General features: G+C 42.6%; 1 protein-coding gene across 1 annotated transcript; it reads right to left on the bottom strand.

Annotated features, from left to right (window-relative positions):
- Positions 1-1,059: 1,059 nt before the first annotated feature.
- spint2 (serine peptidase inhibitor, Kunitz type, 2) lies at positions 1,060-16,454 on the bottom strand. The gene is made up of 11 exons (XM_070971307.1): positions 15,921-16,454; positions 12,135-12,305; positions 8,635-8,715; positions 8,371-8,445; positions 7,549-7,572; positions 5,557-5,718; positions 4,588-4,647; positions 4,332-4,499; positions 3,851-3,895; positions 3,290-3,398; positions 1,060-2,551 (listed from the first exon to the last, which is right to left on the bottom strand). Exons 1-11 carry the CDS (start codon positions 16,357-16,359, stop codon positions 2,461-2,463), a joined length of 1,425 nt encoding a protein of 474 aa, XP_070827408.1. The 5' UTR covers positions 16,360-16,454; the 3' UTR covers positions 1,060-2,460.
- Positions 16,455-17,538: the final 1,084 nt, after the last annotated feature.

Below are 17,538 nucleotides of genomic sequence, written 5' to 3'. Positions count from 1 at the left end.
TATACAAATAAAATTGAATTGAAAATTGAATTGAATTGAATTTTAATGGTAATTTATAAAGTGGTGTGTTTATGTTTGATAGAAAGCTAATACGTGCACATATGAGCTTAAATTCCCCCCAAATGTGATGGTGAAGAACTCAAAAAGAGTCAAATAAACTCAAGTGCATTCATAACAAAGTGACACTATGAGGATCCTCCCATTTAATCATCAGTCAAATAATCAAATATAAGAAAGCTTATTGCAGGTAGTGACGTTAAATTATGTGACTCAGCGGCTCTCAGCCTGCAGACCAGTGACGAGTCAACACTCAGTGAGGCTCGACAGACGTCATCCTGTTGGATTATGGGACATGTAGGCTGTAAAGTTCTTTTATGATTTATTTATAAATTTGCTTCGTCTCCATTTTAACAAGCTATTCTAGTCTTAACCTTTATCTGTGTTAAAGTCTTCCTGCGAGTTTCTCTGGTCAGTTTCCAAGGGTCACATGACGTTTTGCTGGTTGGTCTCATTCTGTTTCAAGAGACTGAAAACAGGTGGGATGTCTCGTCCCATTGGCTGAACCACTGGAGGCTGATCATGAAACCTTCTCGCTTTTAAAGTTACAACCTGTTCTCATTCCCAGAGCACCAACGCTTTGTCACATGTCTCATATACATGTTCAAGGTACCCTTTAATTCTGCATGAGACGCACCTGCTTTCAAATAACTCCACGGTTAAATCTTTCACAGCAATATCACGGTCTCATTCCAGCAAAGCCAAACCTTCCTGCCAGGAGGCCTTTCTGACACATGCTTAATGATGAGAAACAGTTGCCATTTGGTTGAGCTTAGGCACCAAAACGGCTTCGTTAGTGTTGGAAAAGATGGTTCACTTTGTTTTCATAACTGTTTTTTGTGGAGACACCACGCCCAGTCTCCTGGGTGGAAGTGGTGCGTTTGTTTGACCCATCCATCCACGCCACCTTCCTCTACTTTCACACTTTCTTGCCCTTCATACTGCATCACTTTGCTCAGGGTTTGGGTCAGGGTTACCCTTTAGCTTCTGTACAAGATGCCCGTGCAATGAGAACGGGCTGACCACTGCAAATTTGCGCTTTATAGCATTCAGCTTCTTCAAAATAGCTTTTGATTACACATTTAATCACTTAATCCATAAAACATAAAAACTGATGTCGAACCTCCATCTTAAGTCACCAGAGATCAAAGTGAGGCCTTCACATTGTTGATTTTGTCAAATTACAAAAAACAGAAATACTCAGTTAACAAAGATTAAAAGAAAACAGAATTCTCACAATATAGAAAGTAAAAATTGTAGAGAATGAATGACTTCAAATGATTTGCTAACTTATCATTAATCAGTCTAAGCAGGCTGAGAAGCAAACAAACTGCATTTAAATTTCACGAAGATAAAACCAATTTAGAAAACCTGAAACTGCAAAAGAGAAATCAAAAAAAAAAAAAAACACACAACATTACAACATGTTTAAGATCAGACCGACGCCTGTAAAATGATCTTTACTAAACTTTCACTGATCTGACGACTTTCGTGGCAATTTTTAAAGGAATAGTTTGACATGTTGGAGAATCGTTTCCTTTTCCTCCCTGAGAGGCACATTGAGGTTGATTCCACTCTTAAGTATGTACACTTATTATGATGCTACAGCCAGTAGCTGGTTAGCTTAGCTTCACACAAAGATCAGAAACAGGGGGAACAGTTAACCTAGCTCTGTACAACGCTGAAATTAGATGTAACATGTTAATCAATGAGCTTAACAGGTGCTGGTAGGTGGATTCTGTTATGTTTGGACAGAGTCAAGCTAACTGTCTCCCCCTGTTTCCAGTCTAAATGCTAAACTAAGATAACAAGCTGCTGGCTGTAGCTTCATATCTGGTGTACAGAGATGAGAGTGGAATGCATCTGAACATCTAACCCTCAGAGAGAATGACAAGATTTCATTAATTCACTCAACATGAATTACAGCAGAAAATGATCACTAAAGGCTGAATGACAGATGGATCAAGTTTGTTCCTGAGACAAAATCAACCTGCTCAAAAGAAAAGAAAAGTCGACCAGTTAATTTAAGAAGTTATAACATTAAGTCTTATGTGCGACAGTTTCCCTTTGACCCACACTGATGAGATGATATCTGATTATTAGCTCTTCTAACACAGCTCACAAAGTTAAAGCAAAAATCCACCACAAAACTGAAATCCACATTATTCCTGAGGTCAAACACAACACAGTCACATCCTCATGTGAAATTATTGAGTGTGTTTCTTAATCTGTTGGCTTGTCTGGCTCTAAAATGGGTTTCTGTGAGTTTTGCTTCCACATTTCTGTCACCGAGTTGACAACTAAAAGAAGTCACAGGAGGAATATCTATTGAAATCAGTTCTGAGGTGGAGTATCTCTTGAAACGAGCCCCTCAGTGGTCCCAGGTGAATGCAGGGCCTCTCCTCAGGCCTTGGCCAGTTTGGGGCTCTCTGGGAGGTTCAGAGACTCGACAGAGGACTGCTCATCTGGGTCTGGAAGCAGCTCCTGCTTGTCACTGTAGAAAGAAACAGATATCATTACATCCATTCATCCATCCATCATTCATTCATCCATTCATCCATCCATCATTCATTCATCCATTCATCCATCCATCATTCATTCATCCATTCATCCATCCATCATTCATCTGTGCAACTTTCATCCATCCATCCATCAATCACTCATTTTAAGCAAAAGTCTGTTGGTGACTCTTCAGCCACAAACACAAACAGTTCCGCAATTTGAATATTGAACAATAATTCAAACATAAAAGTCGATTCAATGATATTTCTCCTTTTTGTTAAATTTGTAAACTTAATGCATCAAATTCAGCGTTAACTGGTTGTACTGGTTTAATAAATGAACACATTTTTCTGTATCTGTTCAGAGTGACAAAAGAATACTGAAAACAATATATCAATCACTGTGATCAACTTCTACTTATCAATACCCAACCAAGCACAAAACAACGATGTGTGGGACTGATGCAGATCATGAGACAAGCAGACTGCTTCGTCACCGGACTTCCATATTTCTGATTTGGGTGGGTGGGGTTGATCCAGATAAAAATGTGAGCTTTCCTGTGGCGCCACCTTCAGGAAAAACTTTACAGTTTCACCTTGCTAAAGATCTCGCCAACTGTGTGCAGTGAGGGTTACAGCCTCAGGGGGGTGATGATGCGACTACAGACTGCAGGCGATGAAGCTTCATTTGAGGTTACTGACGGAGTTACACAGTGACGGGTAAACGTTACCTAATGGAGGAAGGACGACGGGACAGACCACGACGTCTCATTGTGATGATGATGAGCGTCGCCAACAGCAGAGCAGAAATGGCTGCCAGAGTGATGAAGAGGAAGACGGCTGGAAGAGAGAAAAGATTAAGATTCATCGCAGTTGCACACTACAAGATAATGCACAGGTATTTTTACACACAGGTGTTATCACAGAAAAGTGAGTGTTAGAGGCGTTCAGTGGAAGCAGGTACTTCATTTAATGCAAAGCAGTGACGAGTGTTTTCAAAGCTGATGGACTGTCCTCAGATTTGATTACAAACTCATGCCAAAAGTCCAATAAAGCTCTGTCATGTTGTTCATGTTGCACTGCTGGCTGCTCTGTGTTGTGTGAATGTAATTCTAAAAATGTCTTCCATTAAAACTGTTTCAACCAGCATGTGATTAAGTTATTCACAAGTCATTCTGAAGTATGTTAATGATGCTTTAATCTTTAAATGCAGTGTGCACAGGCAACCTCTAAAAACTAAAAGACCTGGTATTGACATCACACTGGAGGTTGTCTGAGCAGCACAAACTGACCTGCAGTCCAACGGTTACGAGCTTTGCCGTGACCGTCAAAGTGAGCTGGAAAGAGAAAATGGTAGAATATAGAAAAAGTTGGAACACTGTGCAAAAAGCAAACAAAAACAGAATGCATTGATTTGCAAAGCATCAAAAAAGTTGTATATCAAGCAAGGATGGCAAATAATTTCACTTTCAAAACTATAACAGTTAGTGCCCTCAGCTCCCAAACACTGAGGCTCGTTTCAGAAAAGCTGATGTAACACTGTGGTCAAAAGGTCCCTGAAACACTTTTTTGGAAGGCATCAAATTCAGGATGAAAGTATATTCACAAAGAAAACCAGGTTTATCAAACTGAACATTAAATAATTGGTCTCTGTACTGTATTCAACTGAATATAAATACATATAAACCTGGTTTCCAGTATGAAGTATGCCCAGTATATCTGCAGTGTGGTAGTCACTGGGAGACATGTCCAGTGTAATGATGATGTCTTTACCATCTGTGGTGCAGCGCCTCAGGCAATCCTCCATGCTGCTGTAACGGTTCTGGTTGCCGTGACAACCACCATAAATGAATGACTGACAGGTGCCAGCGTTGGGGTTGAAGTAGAACATGGGGAAGGCAGCGCGGCAGGGGCCGGGGTCAGGGCTCACCATACACTGGTCTAGAAACACAACATTCAGTTAAGAGAGCTTCCTGGTTTTATTTGTCTCCAGACTGGATGTTTAGTGCTTTTCTTTATATTTGTGTACCTTTGTATTCTGTGAATGCTTCACCATCGACAGCTTTCTTGGAGGAGGGAAGCACAGTGACTGCAGGAAGAGACAAGAGAACTTCAACACTGACACGCAGCATTTACTCACCTGAGACACAGTCAGGTGTGTTTACCGATCTGTGTGGGTACCAACAGGTGTGCAACTGACCTGGGCAGCTACAGACTCACCTACACAGGTGCAGAGAAGCATGTCACTTACCTGTATGGGAGTCAGAGCATTTAGCTATCAAGCTCCTCTCCTGTGGAACCATCTTCAGTCTTTGTCCGGGAGGCAGACACTGTCTCTACATTTAAGAGTCGTCTTAAAACTGTCCTCTTTGATAAAGCTTATAGTTAGGGCTGGCTCAGGCTGGTCCTGGACCAGCCCCTAGTTATGCTGCTATAGGATTAGACTGTCGGGGGACATCCAAAGATACACCGAGCTCCTCTGTCCTTCTGTCCCTCTCCATCCGCTCGCTCTCATGTCCTACCACGGCGTGTTACTAACTTAGCTCCTTCCCCGGAGTCTCTGTGCTTTGTCGTCTTGCAGGTTCCCATGGACAGTGGCTGAATCTGGATTGTGGACTTCAGCTGCGTCTCCTGCCTTGGCCCTGCCTGACATCCACTGCAACTGCTACTGCTGTCAGTCATACTTCCATTGTTTTAACAGCCATAGAGCTGAATTACATACACATACTATCTGTTCCCAATATGTACATACATACATACATATATCTATATCATATATTGTTACTTAAATGACTATTATTAGAGCTGTCATTGTATTTCTGTCTGTCACCTGTGCAGTTAGAGACAGGCGCAGTACTTGCCTGCACCAGCAGAGTCAGGTGTGTCACTCATCAGGTGTGTCACTGATCTGTGCATACACCTGTGTCAGTACAGACTGGTGTGTTGACCTGCATGAGTATATACTCCATGTACATCTACAGACAGGTGCAGTACTCACCTGTACATGCAGCCATGCAGCTCTCCTTGCTCTCATAGTTGTTGTCGTTTCCTTTGCAGCCTCCATAGATAAATAATTGGCAGCTACTTGTCTCTGTGTTGTAGTACCAGCGCCGAAACGCTGCTCTGCAGGGACCCACCAGAGGCTCCGCCCCACAGCGCTCTGATTGGACAACACCGCAGAAACAGTAGTGTTATTCATGTCAGAGTTAGTGACAGTATCTTCATTCATTTCTTTATCTTGTCACGGAAGCTCTTTTCTTAAATTCTGTTTTATTTCTATAGTCGTTAGCAAACAACAGACACACACACAGAAAAATCAAGCAGCTAAAGAGACAGACATTTTATATTGGGAGACGAAAATGTTATGTATTCAGAATTCAGTACGTTTTGTAAAGTCTTGTGAATGAGATGATACGTCATGAAATAAAAAGGAGATGAGCCGGTGTCGCTGCATTCCTGAACATCATTGCTGCTCTTAAAGGTGTGGTCAGCTGACAGAAACCAGTTTAAGAAGAGAAAACACGCTTCTGAATCACGAGTTAAACTGGTGTTGTGATGGTCTCTGTTCAGTTGCTTCTGTCTGTGACTAGAAACAAATGTTTGTTAAACTACGTGTTGTGGACAAAACTCCAAAATACAGTCTTTATTTTTTTTACATTGAAAGTTTATTTATTAATTCAGTGCAACTTTTTGTTGAAGGTGATGAAAAAAAGGTTTGATCTGAGCTGAAGCTGATCAGTGGACTAAATGCACATTTTTACCCTCAAAGGACTGAGTTTCCTCCTACCTGCAGCTCGAGGAGGAAGCACACTCCTCTGAGGATAAAAATGTGCATATTCTGGACAAAGACAGATGGTTTGAAAGAGGAGTGGGAGAAGCCATCACCGTCTCTGAACAGAGGGGGGGTCTGAGACACCACCTGTCTCCCACATACAATGCCGTCCTTTCATCTCTGCCAAAGAGATTCAAAACTCAGCCTCTGAAAATAAACAAAGCCGTCCACACATGGCTCAAAGAGCCCCCCAATGACAAGAAAGGGACACTAACGAGGCAGACGACTGTCGCTGACACCCAAAGGTCGCACCCTACCCGTCTTAACGGGGGGTCGTCTGCCTCACAATAGAGTGATACCATCCTTGGTTTTGGGGGTTGGCCTCACTCAGAGAATAAATACTTGAACCTAACACCATTTCATTGGACGAGAGCTGTCCTATCTCGTCTGGTGCGCATGAACTGATGAAGCCTGCTCGGATGAGACGAAACGTCTTCCAAGACAAACTGACAAAGTCCAGTTGTGAACGATTGAATGCTCTGAAGCTTTCAATGACCTGATGAATGAGAATATTCACAGGCTTCTTCTGAGATGCTTGTTTGGTTCAGTCATCTCATTACTCCTGTTTTAGGCGAGTGAGAGGAACGACATATAGAGTGGTGCTTCTTCTCTTATTGTAGTGGTTTCAGAACATCCTTCTGAATCATTTCGAGGTGTCAGTAAACCAGGAGACCCGCTAAATGTTCAGTAGATATTAAGATAGTTCAGACGATGGGACACTTGGACCAATCCAAAAATGGATGGAGTATCTGGGCGGATTTTACCTGAAGCCTGCTGTGATGTGGTTTCTTTTCATTTTGTGGTGGACTGGACTTCTATAAGTGCTACTTATTTTGATTTATTGTTTCTTATCTCCTGCACCATGTCTGCATCAGGCAGGCCATTAGCTCATGTAACCCTGAAATAATATTAAAACCTACTTTTTGTGCCAACTTTTTCTTTGAAATCAATAAAGGTTAATCTGCCTTTATTGATTAATCATACGTTGATAATCTTCTCTAGGACACAATTTAAACCTCAACAGCTGCTGCTGTAATAAAGTGATGGCAAGTGAAAGATGGACACAACAGTGAAAATAGAAGAAATAAATAAGAATTAAAGAGTGAAATAAACTAAAAAGCTGCTTCATTTCGCAGAGAGAAAACAGTTAAAACTTACCAGCAAAGTCTTCGGCTGACATTTCTGCAGGCAAGAAGAAGAAGTCAGACACAATCCACACAGACACACACACAGGTAATACACATACAAAGGTAACAAACACACACAAGCCACACACACACACACACACACACACACACAAGGCACACACAAGGCACACACACACACACACACACACACACACACAAGGCACACACACACACACACACACGGCACACACACACACACACAAGGCACACACACACACACACACACACACACACACACAAGGCACACACAAGGCACACACAAGGCGCACACACACACACACACACACACAAGGCGCACACACACACACACACACACACACACACACACACACAAGGCGCACACACACACACACACACACACACACACACACATCTTCAAATGTCTTGATTCGTCCAAAAAGCAACAATATTCATGTCCTGACATTTAACAGAAAAACTGAATTTGGCACACTGCAGAAACCAGAGGAAGACCGCAGCTTCAGACGATGCATTTTCTAATCGAATAATCACTAACTGTCTCAGCTCTGTGCAGGTGTGCCCAGGTGTGGGTGTGTCCAAGTGGCATGTGTTGTTTTTACAACACGCTGAAATGTGGAAGCTATGGTAGCTTGAAAAAAGCTCCATGAGGCTGAATTTGATGAATTTACTGTTTGTCAGACCACAGATGAAACAACAGTTAGCTAGCTGGTACTGACATGAAAGCAGCTAAAGACATGAGATGTCAATTGTAGTGGGAGTGGTTTCATTTACAGTGGGCTGGGCAAGTGTAGGTGTGTCCAGGTGTAGGTGTTACCTGTCTCCTGAGGGTGTACAGACTCTGTAGCAGCAGGTTCAGACTCAACTGGACCTTCAGCATCTTGAGCCACATCTGGATGGACAGACAGAAAATTATAAGATGAGGTTAATCTGTTTAACCACTATTACAACAAATAACACACACACACACACACACACACACACACACACACACACACACACACACACACACAGATAACACCCTACTGACACTGTGTGTGTTTATGTATCAATAACTATGAATGGCAGAAAATGTGTTTACTTGTTCTGAAGGCAGGAACCATTCGAGCAGCTTTGACAGAAGGTTGAGGAGCAGGAGTCGACTCATCAGGAAGAACTGAACCTGAACGCACACACACGCACGCACACACACACACACACACACACACACACACACACACACACACACACACACACACACTTCAGTTACATGGCTCTTGCACTGGTTTCACTGGTGAGTTATTAGGGATGTGGATCTATTATATTTATGGATCATTTTGAATTCCCCACTGAGTCTAATTCATTTGTGAATTACATGTGAAACGTTGATTAAATGACTCTTTGAATGAAAACAGCTGCAGCCATTCATAACCACGACAGCGATGACATTCACATGTTCATCTGGGATCAATAATGAACCGATGTGAGTTCAGCTCCTTCTTCAGAGAGGAGACACCGACCATTACAAACACACTGAGTGCACTGCTGCTCCTTAATGATCTCCATCTGATCTCATCTGGTGTCTGTAAGAGGAAGAAAAAAGGAGGAGGAGGAGGAGGAGGAGGAGGAGATTCAACCAGAAATCCTTTGATTTCTGTCCACCTGCTCAACTTCCTGAACCTGACAGGAAGCTGATCATCAACATCTGAGCTTCTCGCCCTGTTGGATGGTTACTGGTTACACTGGTCATTTGTGTCTCGGCACTGGACACACAGGGATGAAAGTGATACAGATACCACTGGCAGACCAGTTAGACCAGTTAGACCAGAACCAACAGTCCAAGACGAGTCACTTCTGACTGTAAAGCACACTCAGTGCAACGAGCAGCATTCAGATTACTGCTTGCCTTAATGTTGTATCATCACTGGCAGATGAAGATGCAAGTGATCTGTTAAATGCAGAGCAGTGCATTGTGGGATTGGTTGGGCTCTCTGTGGTGCACAGTCTTTGTGACGGAAACCACACAGGAAGTTTTCCACAGGGCTGAAACTCTCTCCGCACTGATGCTCAGAAATATTTCTAACTCCACAGCTCCAGTTTGTACTGCAGACTATCCATCATAAATATGAACTATTACAGAACATTCTGAAATGTTGCTGAGCTTGATAAATGATGGTTTAACTCAGGAAATAATGACATTAATCAATCATGATTATATGTGGTATAAGATGAGATAATGAATAGGAAACAAGAGACAAAAACAGTCACAGAGACGTAAGACTAGCTGAAAAGAATCAGTGACTTTTTCCTGTTCGCTCGCACGCACGCACGCACGCACGCTCGCTCGCTCGCTCGCACGCACGCACGCACGCTCGCTCGCACGCACGCACGCACGCTCGCTCGCACGCACGCACGCTTGCTCGCACGCTTGCTCGCTCGCACGCACGCTTGCTCGCACGCACGCACGCACGCACGCTCGCTAGCACGCACGCACGCTTGCTCGCTTGCTTGCACGCACGCACGCACGCTCGCTCGCACGCACGCACGCTTGCTCGCTCGCTCGCACGCACGCACTATCAAAACTGTGAAAGAACACGTGGAATTATGAAGAAGCCTCCTCTAGCTTTGATGACTTCATTCTCTGCGCTGCTTTATGACCTGATCCTCAGGTAACAGGTGAGACGTGTCAGAAGTGGAACTTCTGTCCTGCTTAATGAGTTTGAGAGCATCAGTTGTTGTGCAGAGGGAGTATTGGTTTACAGTAAAGAGCTTGATTCATCTACTGCAGGAATCCAAATTATGACAAGAAACGTTCAAATGAGAGAAACAACGTCCATCATTAAGTCATGAAAGTCAGTCCGTCCAGAGAGGTTCAGGAACTTTGAATGTATCTCCAAGATCAGTCACAAAAAACATCAAAGCGCTGATGAAACTGGCTCTCATGAGGACTGATCTCAACATCCACTGATGGAGGAGGTCTTCATGAGGCCTTCATGGTCCAACCGCTGCAGCGAAACCGAGACCAAGGGAGACCAGCAAGAAGAAGAGACCTGGACTCTGGTCTGATGAGTCCAGATGTGAGCTGTTTGGTTTCAGTCGCTGTGTCTTTGTGAGATGCGGAGAAGGTAAACTGATGGTATCTGCAGGTGTGGTTCCACCGTGAAGCAGCAGAAGGTGGAGGTGTGAGGGTGTGGGGGGAACCAGCTTGGCTACCATAGCATCCTGCAGCCACAGGTAAGCCCAGCTGGTTTGTCCTCCATCAGGACAACAACCTAGAACGCACATCCAGGCTCTGTGAGGACTTTTGGACCAGGAAGTGATGGAGAGCTGCATCACAGGGCCTGGTCTCCATAATCACCTGACCTGACCTGATCCCACCTGAGAAGTTTGAGATGAGCTGGAGCTCAGAGTGAAGGAAAAGCAGCGAATCAGTGTTCAGCTTATATGAGAACTCCTTCAAGATTGATGGAGAATCATCCAGGTCACGACGTCATGAAGTAGCTGAGAGAGCGAAGCTGCCATCAAAGCTAACGGGAAAAATTCTGCTCGGTTTACAATTTTTTGATCTTTCAAATTGTTAATGTCTGAATCTACAATGCAGATACAATTTTCAATTTCAATTTTCAATTTTATTTGTATAGCGCCAAATCACAACAGAAGTTGTCTCAGGACACTTTCCATACAGAGCTGCTACAGACCAAACTCTTTATCTACAGAGAAACCAACAATTCCCCCATGAGCAGCACTTGGCGACAGTGGCGAGGAAAAACTTCCTTTTGTGTGGATACAGTGTGTCCACACTTTGGACTGGTACTAGTATGATATATATACAGTGCACATACGGATCAAATCACTCACACGCACAGCGCATTAAAGTTCTAGTCTTTGCTGAGGAGTGATTCAAAGGGTGTGGGTTCGAGTCCCACCAGAGTCCCACTTTTGAAGTTGAGCCAACATGCAAACAATATAAATTAAATCAGTTTTCAATCCAGCAATTAAGACATGATCACTGTGAATATAATAATAAATTACCTACACTTCTACCTAATAAATGTCCTGTTAAAAATAAATATGTCATCGTTGAATAAAAAGACACGCAGGCCTGACTGCAGCTACAGCATTTGATTGAAAAAGCAGACTCCGTCTCAGAGTCATAACCCAATCATCTGTGTACACAAGCACATGAAACACATGTTGACATCATTCAGTTTGAAGTCCACTTCTTGAGGAGGTCATGATCACTGATGACCTTTCAGAGTAAATTCACTTAGATGTCACAGACACAAGACTGTGCAGAAGCTGTCTGAGGACCAGGTTCAAAGTGCTAACTGTCTGTACATCTGTGTTTACACTGAGAACAGAGGCTGATTCAGCTGATTCAGCTAATGGACTGCTAATGGAGACACTTTGAATAAATGTTGTCTCTCAGTTGTCTTGATTCTGTCCACAGTGCCAGATTTTGAAAACTCTTGTCTATGTAGATGGAAAATATGTCAACACACATACATACAGCCAGATCAGCATGACAGCCAAGCTAGCTATGTGAGGATGCTAAAATGAAGCCTTTCAAACGTCTTTTATCGATGTGACATCAGCGCATACCTGTGACTCCGCTACAGGTGGTCTGACACTCGTCCAGGGAGTCAAAGTTGTTTTGGTTGGCCTCACAGCCACCGTAGATGAAGCTCCGGCAGCTCTGACTGGTCACATTGTAGTAAAACTTTGGGAACGCCGCTCGACATGAACCAACCTTCATCGGCAGACGACAACGAACTGGAGGAACAGAAGACACATGAACACAGACTGATCGATACTGATGAGTTATTGATTTAGCTTCCACTACTGTCCACCTCCAGCTAAGAGCAGACGTTAGCATGGTCAAAGCAGAGTGCTGTGAGCTTCCTCCCTTTGTGGCCACACCTGCTCTCTGCTGATCTACGACCAGCTTAAAGCTGCTTTTATGTCGCAGTGACACTGATGAGGCTGTGAGTCGAACACTGTTTTCTTAAAAGATGTTACGCAGACGACATAACATCAGATCCTCGCTCATGTCAGTCTTCATTCAACGACAGGGGACAAATAAAACGGAGCGTAGCACCATTGTGTGGGTGTCACCTGTGATTGGTTGGATAGAGACGATTGACGGATTTCAGATTCACGCAGACACATATCTGTTTTTCCTGTGTCAAGTGTTTTTAGGATTAAAATGGGTTTCTTCCACTTTGACAGTATCTTTACTGTCCTGTGAAAAACATGCATCTCAAAAACAGAAACTCTTTTCTTCTTTGTTCCGGTGCATTTTTCAGACAGTCCATCAAATGGGTTATTTGGTTTCAGACATTTCTGAATGACTTTGTTTTTACTGGAGAATGTTTCTGCATGGAGACATTTTTCAGAAATAAAGTCACAATACCATATCATACAACAGAGAAATAAGTTTAGACTGCCTGTGCTAACTGAGCATTTGTGAGACAGTTCATGTTCTGTTCAGGGTCAAACACTTCGTATTCAACGTCTGTTTTCCTTTCAGGTGTAAAGTTCTTCTTTCAAAGCTGAACAGAAACCAGACAGACCAGTCTGACCTGAAACAAAACCACCAACACAGGCTGCACTCACACTGCAGATAACTGGGCTAAAGGCTACCTACCTGCAGTACCTGGACAGGTTGGCTTAAAGGTGGCAAGTGATGTCAGAGGAGGAAATAAGTTCAAACGCAGCCACAAGGCCGTCCTCAGGACGACTTTCATACCAACTTATTATTGCCTCCTACTTAGAGCTGATTAATAAGGTATTTTTCTAATTTCTGTGACGTGTGAAAACGAACGAATAATTAGTGAATCTACAGGAGTGTCTGTAAGTAATCAGTCAGCGCTGGACTTGATGTTGGCCTCAGAATGTGAAAAGACGGCACAATCAGTCATCCTTGATCGTGCCGTCAGTGATCATGCACTTTCATATCCAAATGACATAGAAATGGCAGGTTGAGGAATACTTAGATTCCATTTTTTGCTGTATGAGTTTCAGTCTGGCCTCAGAGCTGCATACTTTCCTGAAACCTGCTTATTTATTTGTTTGACTTCATGAAACAGTGAAGGTTTGAAAAAGCCTTTGACTGCATCAATCCCAGTATCAATAAAAGCTGCAGTGCATGGCTTTAGGCACACGGCTATAAAACGGCTCACCTCTTACAGGAAGCACTCGAGCCTGCGAGGCTGATGGCTTTTATCACAGCCTCAGAATATTACATGTGGCGTGCTGCTGGGCCTTGTTTACTTCACGTGCTCATCAATGATACACCAGTGGCTGTGAACTGCAGGCTCTTGATGTATGCTGACCGCCATCTTAGAAAAGGATTAGTAAGTGTAAGAGAGCGGCTCATGGATAACAGGCTTTCAGGAGCTCATAGACGACAGGGCGGCTCGTTTTTATGGACGAGGCTCACAGAGCATTCAGGACGTTTGCGGGGACGCTGTTACTTTGGCTGTCCTTGTCTTTTGATGGAAGAATTCTCTGGTTTCTTAAACTGTGGTGACGTGTTCTTGATTTTCAGTTTGTCTTCTGCTTCTTTGTGTCTTCTTTGTCTCTCAACATCTTCTGACCCCGTTTGAAATACATTTTTTACTTTAACGACGTTATCCTTTGGATTTTGGGGGGTTTTTTTGTGCCACAAAATCAATCAATCAATCAATCAATCAATCAATCAATCAATCAATCAATCACAGTTACACTGCGATGTAGGTAGAAATACAAGTACTCAAAGAGTTTCAAAGGACTGAAAAGGACTGAAGAAGTCCAGGAAATCACATTCCAGGTGATTCACCTGAACAGGCGAGAAACAGCAGGACGGGTTCAGCTGCATTTCTCACCTGTTTCTCTTCACACCAACCAGGAAGTAACAGACGCTAACACAGTGTGCTGAGGCCTCTCTGCATCACTAACGCATCATAATGATAATGATAAAAATAAACCTTTTACTTCCTGTCACATGTTTCCATAATGAACAGCATCAATGAAATGAATGTAGCACTGCGCTGATGTCGCTTTCACATTAAAATATCACAAACCTGCTTTTTGTGCGTATCCATTACATCTGTGCAAATATCTTTGTGGAATATTACAGATTTTTATACTGTGGTATACATTTTTCTACCATGCAATAGTACAAAAACACAGTATATCTTGCTCATGTCCAATTCAATTTTTTTCCATTGAGGAACAGCAAGAGGGTGCTTACACTTTTTTGTATGTACATCATATATAATTAGATTTTATTCTGCACCCTGTTTTATTGTAAATTTTGTTGTTTTCTATGTCTCCTTTTTCTTCTTGCTATCTGTAACAACCAAACTTCCCCAGCCTGGGATAAATGAAGTTTCATCTTATCCTCTAAAACTCAGAGAACATAGACCTTCATCGAAACAGGGTTAGGGTTCTCGACTGGTGGAATCACTATCGACTGAAAATTTCTGTTTCACATCATCTGGACTGTTGACTAGATAGAAAAAACATCCAGTTCCTGTTTATACTGTTTGCTCTTTTTGTTCTTGAATTTCTTGAATACATTCTGTGTTCTGTCTGTATGTTTAATTGCTACTGCAACACAATAATTTCCCAAATTGGGATCAATAAAGAAGCAGTCATGTGTCAAAGTGTCATTTAGCATTCAAGCAATTAAAAGTTTCTGGCTTGTAATCAACATTGACGCCATAATTAGGATTTCTCTGACATATCTGACACAGCTTTTCATTGGCTTGATAATCTTAATTTCGATGAGCGAGAAAAGAACATTTCTATCTCTTGTCTTTAAAGAAAATCAGTTTTCCAGGACATGCGGGAATCTAACCTACATCTTCTTCATGACATCATCATCACCATCAGCCTCCTTTAGACTGTCGTCTCTTCATCTCTGCTCAGTGACTCATCACCTGACCCTTCTCCTCCACCTCTTCCTCCTGTCAGCAGATATTTTTATTCTTTAACTTTTTAATGAATCAACCTCACTCACGTGCTGCTTTTATTGTGAAACGATTGAGTGGCTCTGTCATCATATTTCCTCAGTTAGTTTCTTTTCATGTTTCCTGTCTCTGAAACTACTAAAAGTGGATCTTTGAGTTTTAAAGCAAATCATTTATTGACGTGACTACTGTAATTAATAAAGTAAAAATCAGATGAATTAATTGTGAAGTTATTTGTTACTGGTGACCAGAGTTCTTCTCGTGAAGTGAATTTGACATTTCACTCATGTTTGATCCCTTCCTCCCTTTAATCTATTAATTTCACTTCATCTGACTTTGAACTTGATACTTTTCATTTTCTTGTGTCCTTTTCTGTCCGTGAGGTTTTCACTTGACTCATTCAGCAAAAAATGAGGAACTTCGCTGCTCTTACTGTTGTTGGTCTCGTTGGTCTTCGGCTCCAGGGGTCCCAGCAGGGGGGCGATACGCCTCTCCCCGCCTTCCTTCGCCTCTTCGTTGGTCTCCGTCTTCACCTTCTTGCGGTACACGTCGAACTGTGACCTGGGCTGGAAGACGCAGTCTTCCCGGCTCTGGGTCAAACACTTCGCCAGCAGGCACTGCGGCGCTCCGTCCGCCGGCTTACCCACCAAAGCCATGTCGCAGTCGGCTTTGTCGCAGCAGACCGCCCGGCAGCTCTCCGCGTCCGACACGCCCGGGATCACGTCCATGTGGAGCGTTCCGGGGTTCAAGGAGGCAGTGTCCAGACTCTGATCCGTTCCCGGGAACTGGTCCCAGTCACAGTCCAGAGCCAGACCAGCACACACCAGGAAACAGACCGCCAACAGACTGCACCTGAAATGCTTCTGCTTCATGTTTCTGTTGATGTTTCTGTTGATGTTGATCTCAAACTGGAACCGGATTTAAATCGAGAATCACGCTGAAAACTGTTTGGAAGACGTTTCAAGGACTCAGCTCTGCCCGGACCACTGACTCACTTCCGTGTTTGGTGGCTTTTTGTTGTCGCAGATAAGTTTACCTGAGTGACAGGTGAGGTCACGGCTGCCACGCCCACCCGTCTGCGTCAACATGACGCACAACTAAAAAAAATACCATTGATTCCAGACAAGAAAACATTGTAAGGTTTATTTTCTCATCAGACAGTCAGAATACGGCTTATTGATCATCTACTTCCTGTGTGCATTAAATTTCATCTGTCTAAATATTCTGAATAATAACGAAACTGGTTCATATTTCAAAAAACATTTAAACAAACATTTTTTACTTTTGCCTTTTATCCAAACGTGTCATTTCATTGTCTATTTTTCTGGTTATTGGTATTGAGTGTCTTCACGTCTCCATTGTTTGACATGTTCTGATAAAAACAGAATGTTTTTACAGTATAAAACTCCAAAATGAGAAATATAAGCACAACACATTCCCTTTTTCCAAACTACATTTTTGTTTCTTATTAAAACAGACAATTAGAAGTTATGCTTTTTGACACCTGAAATGGATTTTCTGTCACATTTCTTCCTAAATATTTCTATCATTTCCTTTCCAGCTCTTCTGAAAGCCTTCAACGTTTTATGTGAAACACCTTTTCTGAGCTCATTGTTTGAAGTTGCCATTGAAATAAACCTGAAAATTTGCTTTATGTTGAATTTGTCACACGATCTGTTACTTCCTTTGGAATTTCCCCTCGTGGGACTAATAAAGGAATATTGAATTGAATTGAATTGAATTGAATTGAATTGAATTGAATTGAATTGAATTGAATTGAATTGAATTTCTCTCACTTCTTGTGACTTTGCTTGGTTCAAATGTTTCTACAGTTTTCTTTTTTAAAGCTCATCAGTGAAGGTCCTCGTGGTTTTTCTGCTTTCATTCACATCTCATGGCCTTCATCAGGTCATAAGGTTTCTGTGTCATCATCTTCTTCTTGTGTCTCCATGACAACAGAGCTGCACCTGCTCATAACAGCCATGACGACCTTGTGTTGATGATATTTTGTCGCTGTTTTATCAAAGTTCCTCATGTTCACATTCAATTTT

This window comes from Chaetodon trifascialis, chromosome 9 (assembly GCF_039877785.1).
Source record: "Chaetodon trifascialis isolate fChaTrf1 chromosome 9, fChaTrf1.hap1, whole genome shotgun sequence".
In the NCBI taxonomy this organism is placed as follows: domain Eukaryota; kingdom Metazoa; phylum Chordata; class Actinopteri; order Chaetodontiformes; family Chaetodontidae; genus Chaetodon; species Chaetodon trifascialis.
The sequence above is the reverse complement of the archived record's forward strand: the minus strand, read 5'-3'. Positions and strand labels throughout refer to the sequence as shown.

Bases quoted from the DNA above. Each gene is read 5' to 3' on its own strand.
- spint2 (XM_070971307.1), bottom strand. From the start codon at position 16,359: ATGAAGCAGAAGCATTTCAGGTGCAGTCTGTTGGCGGTCTGTTTCCTG. The intron at 8,716-12,134 runs GTATGCGCTGAT...GTGTGCGTTCAG, and splicing joins CACCTGTAGCGGAGTCACAG to GTTCAGTTCTTCCTGATGAG. The intron at 8,446-8,634 runs GTAAACACATTT...CTGTCCATCCAG, and splicing joins GGTTCCTGCCTTCAGAACAA to ATGTGGCTCAAGATGCTGAA.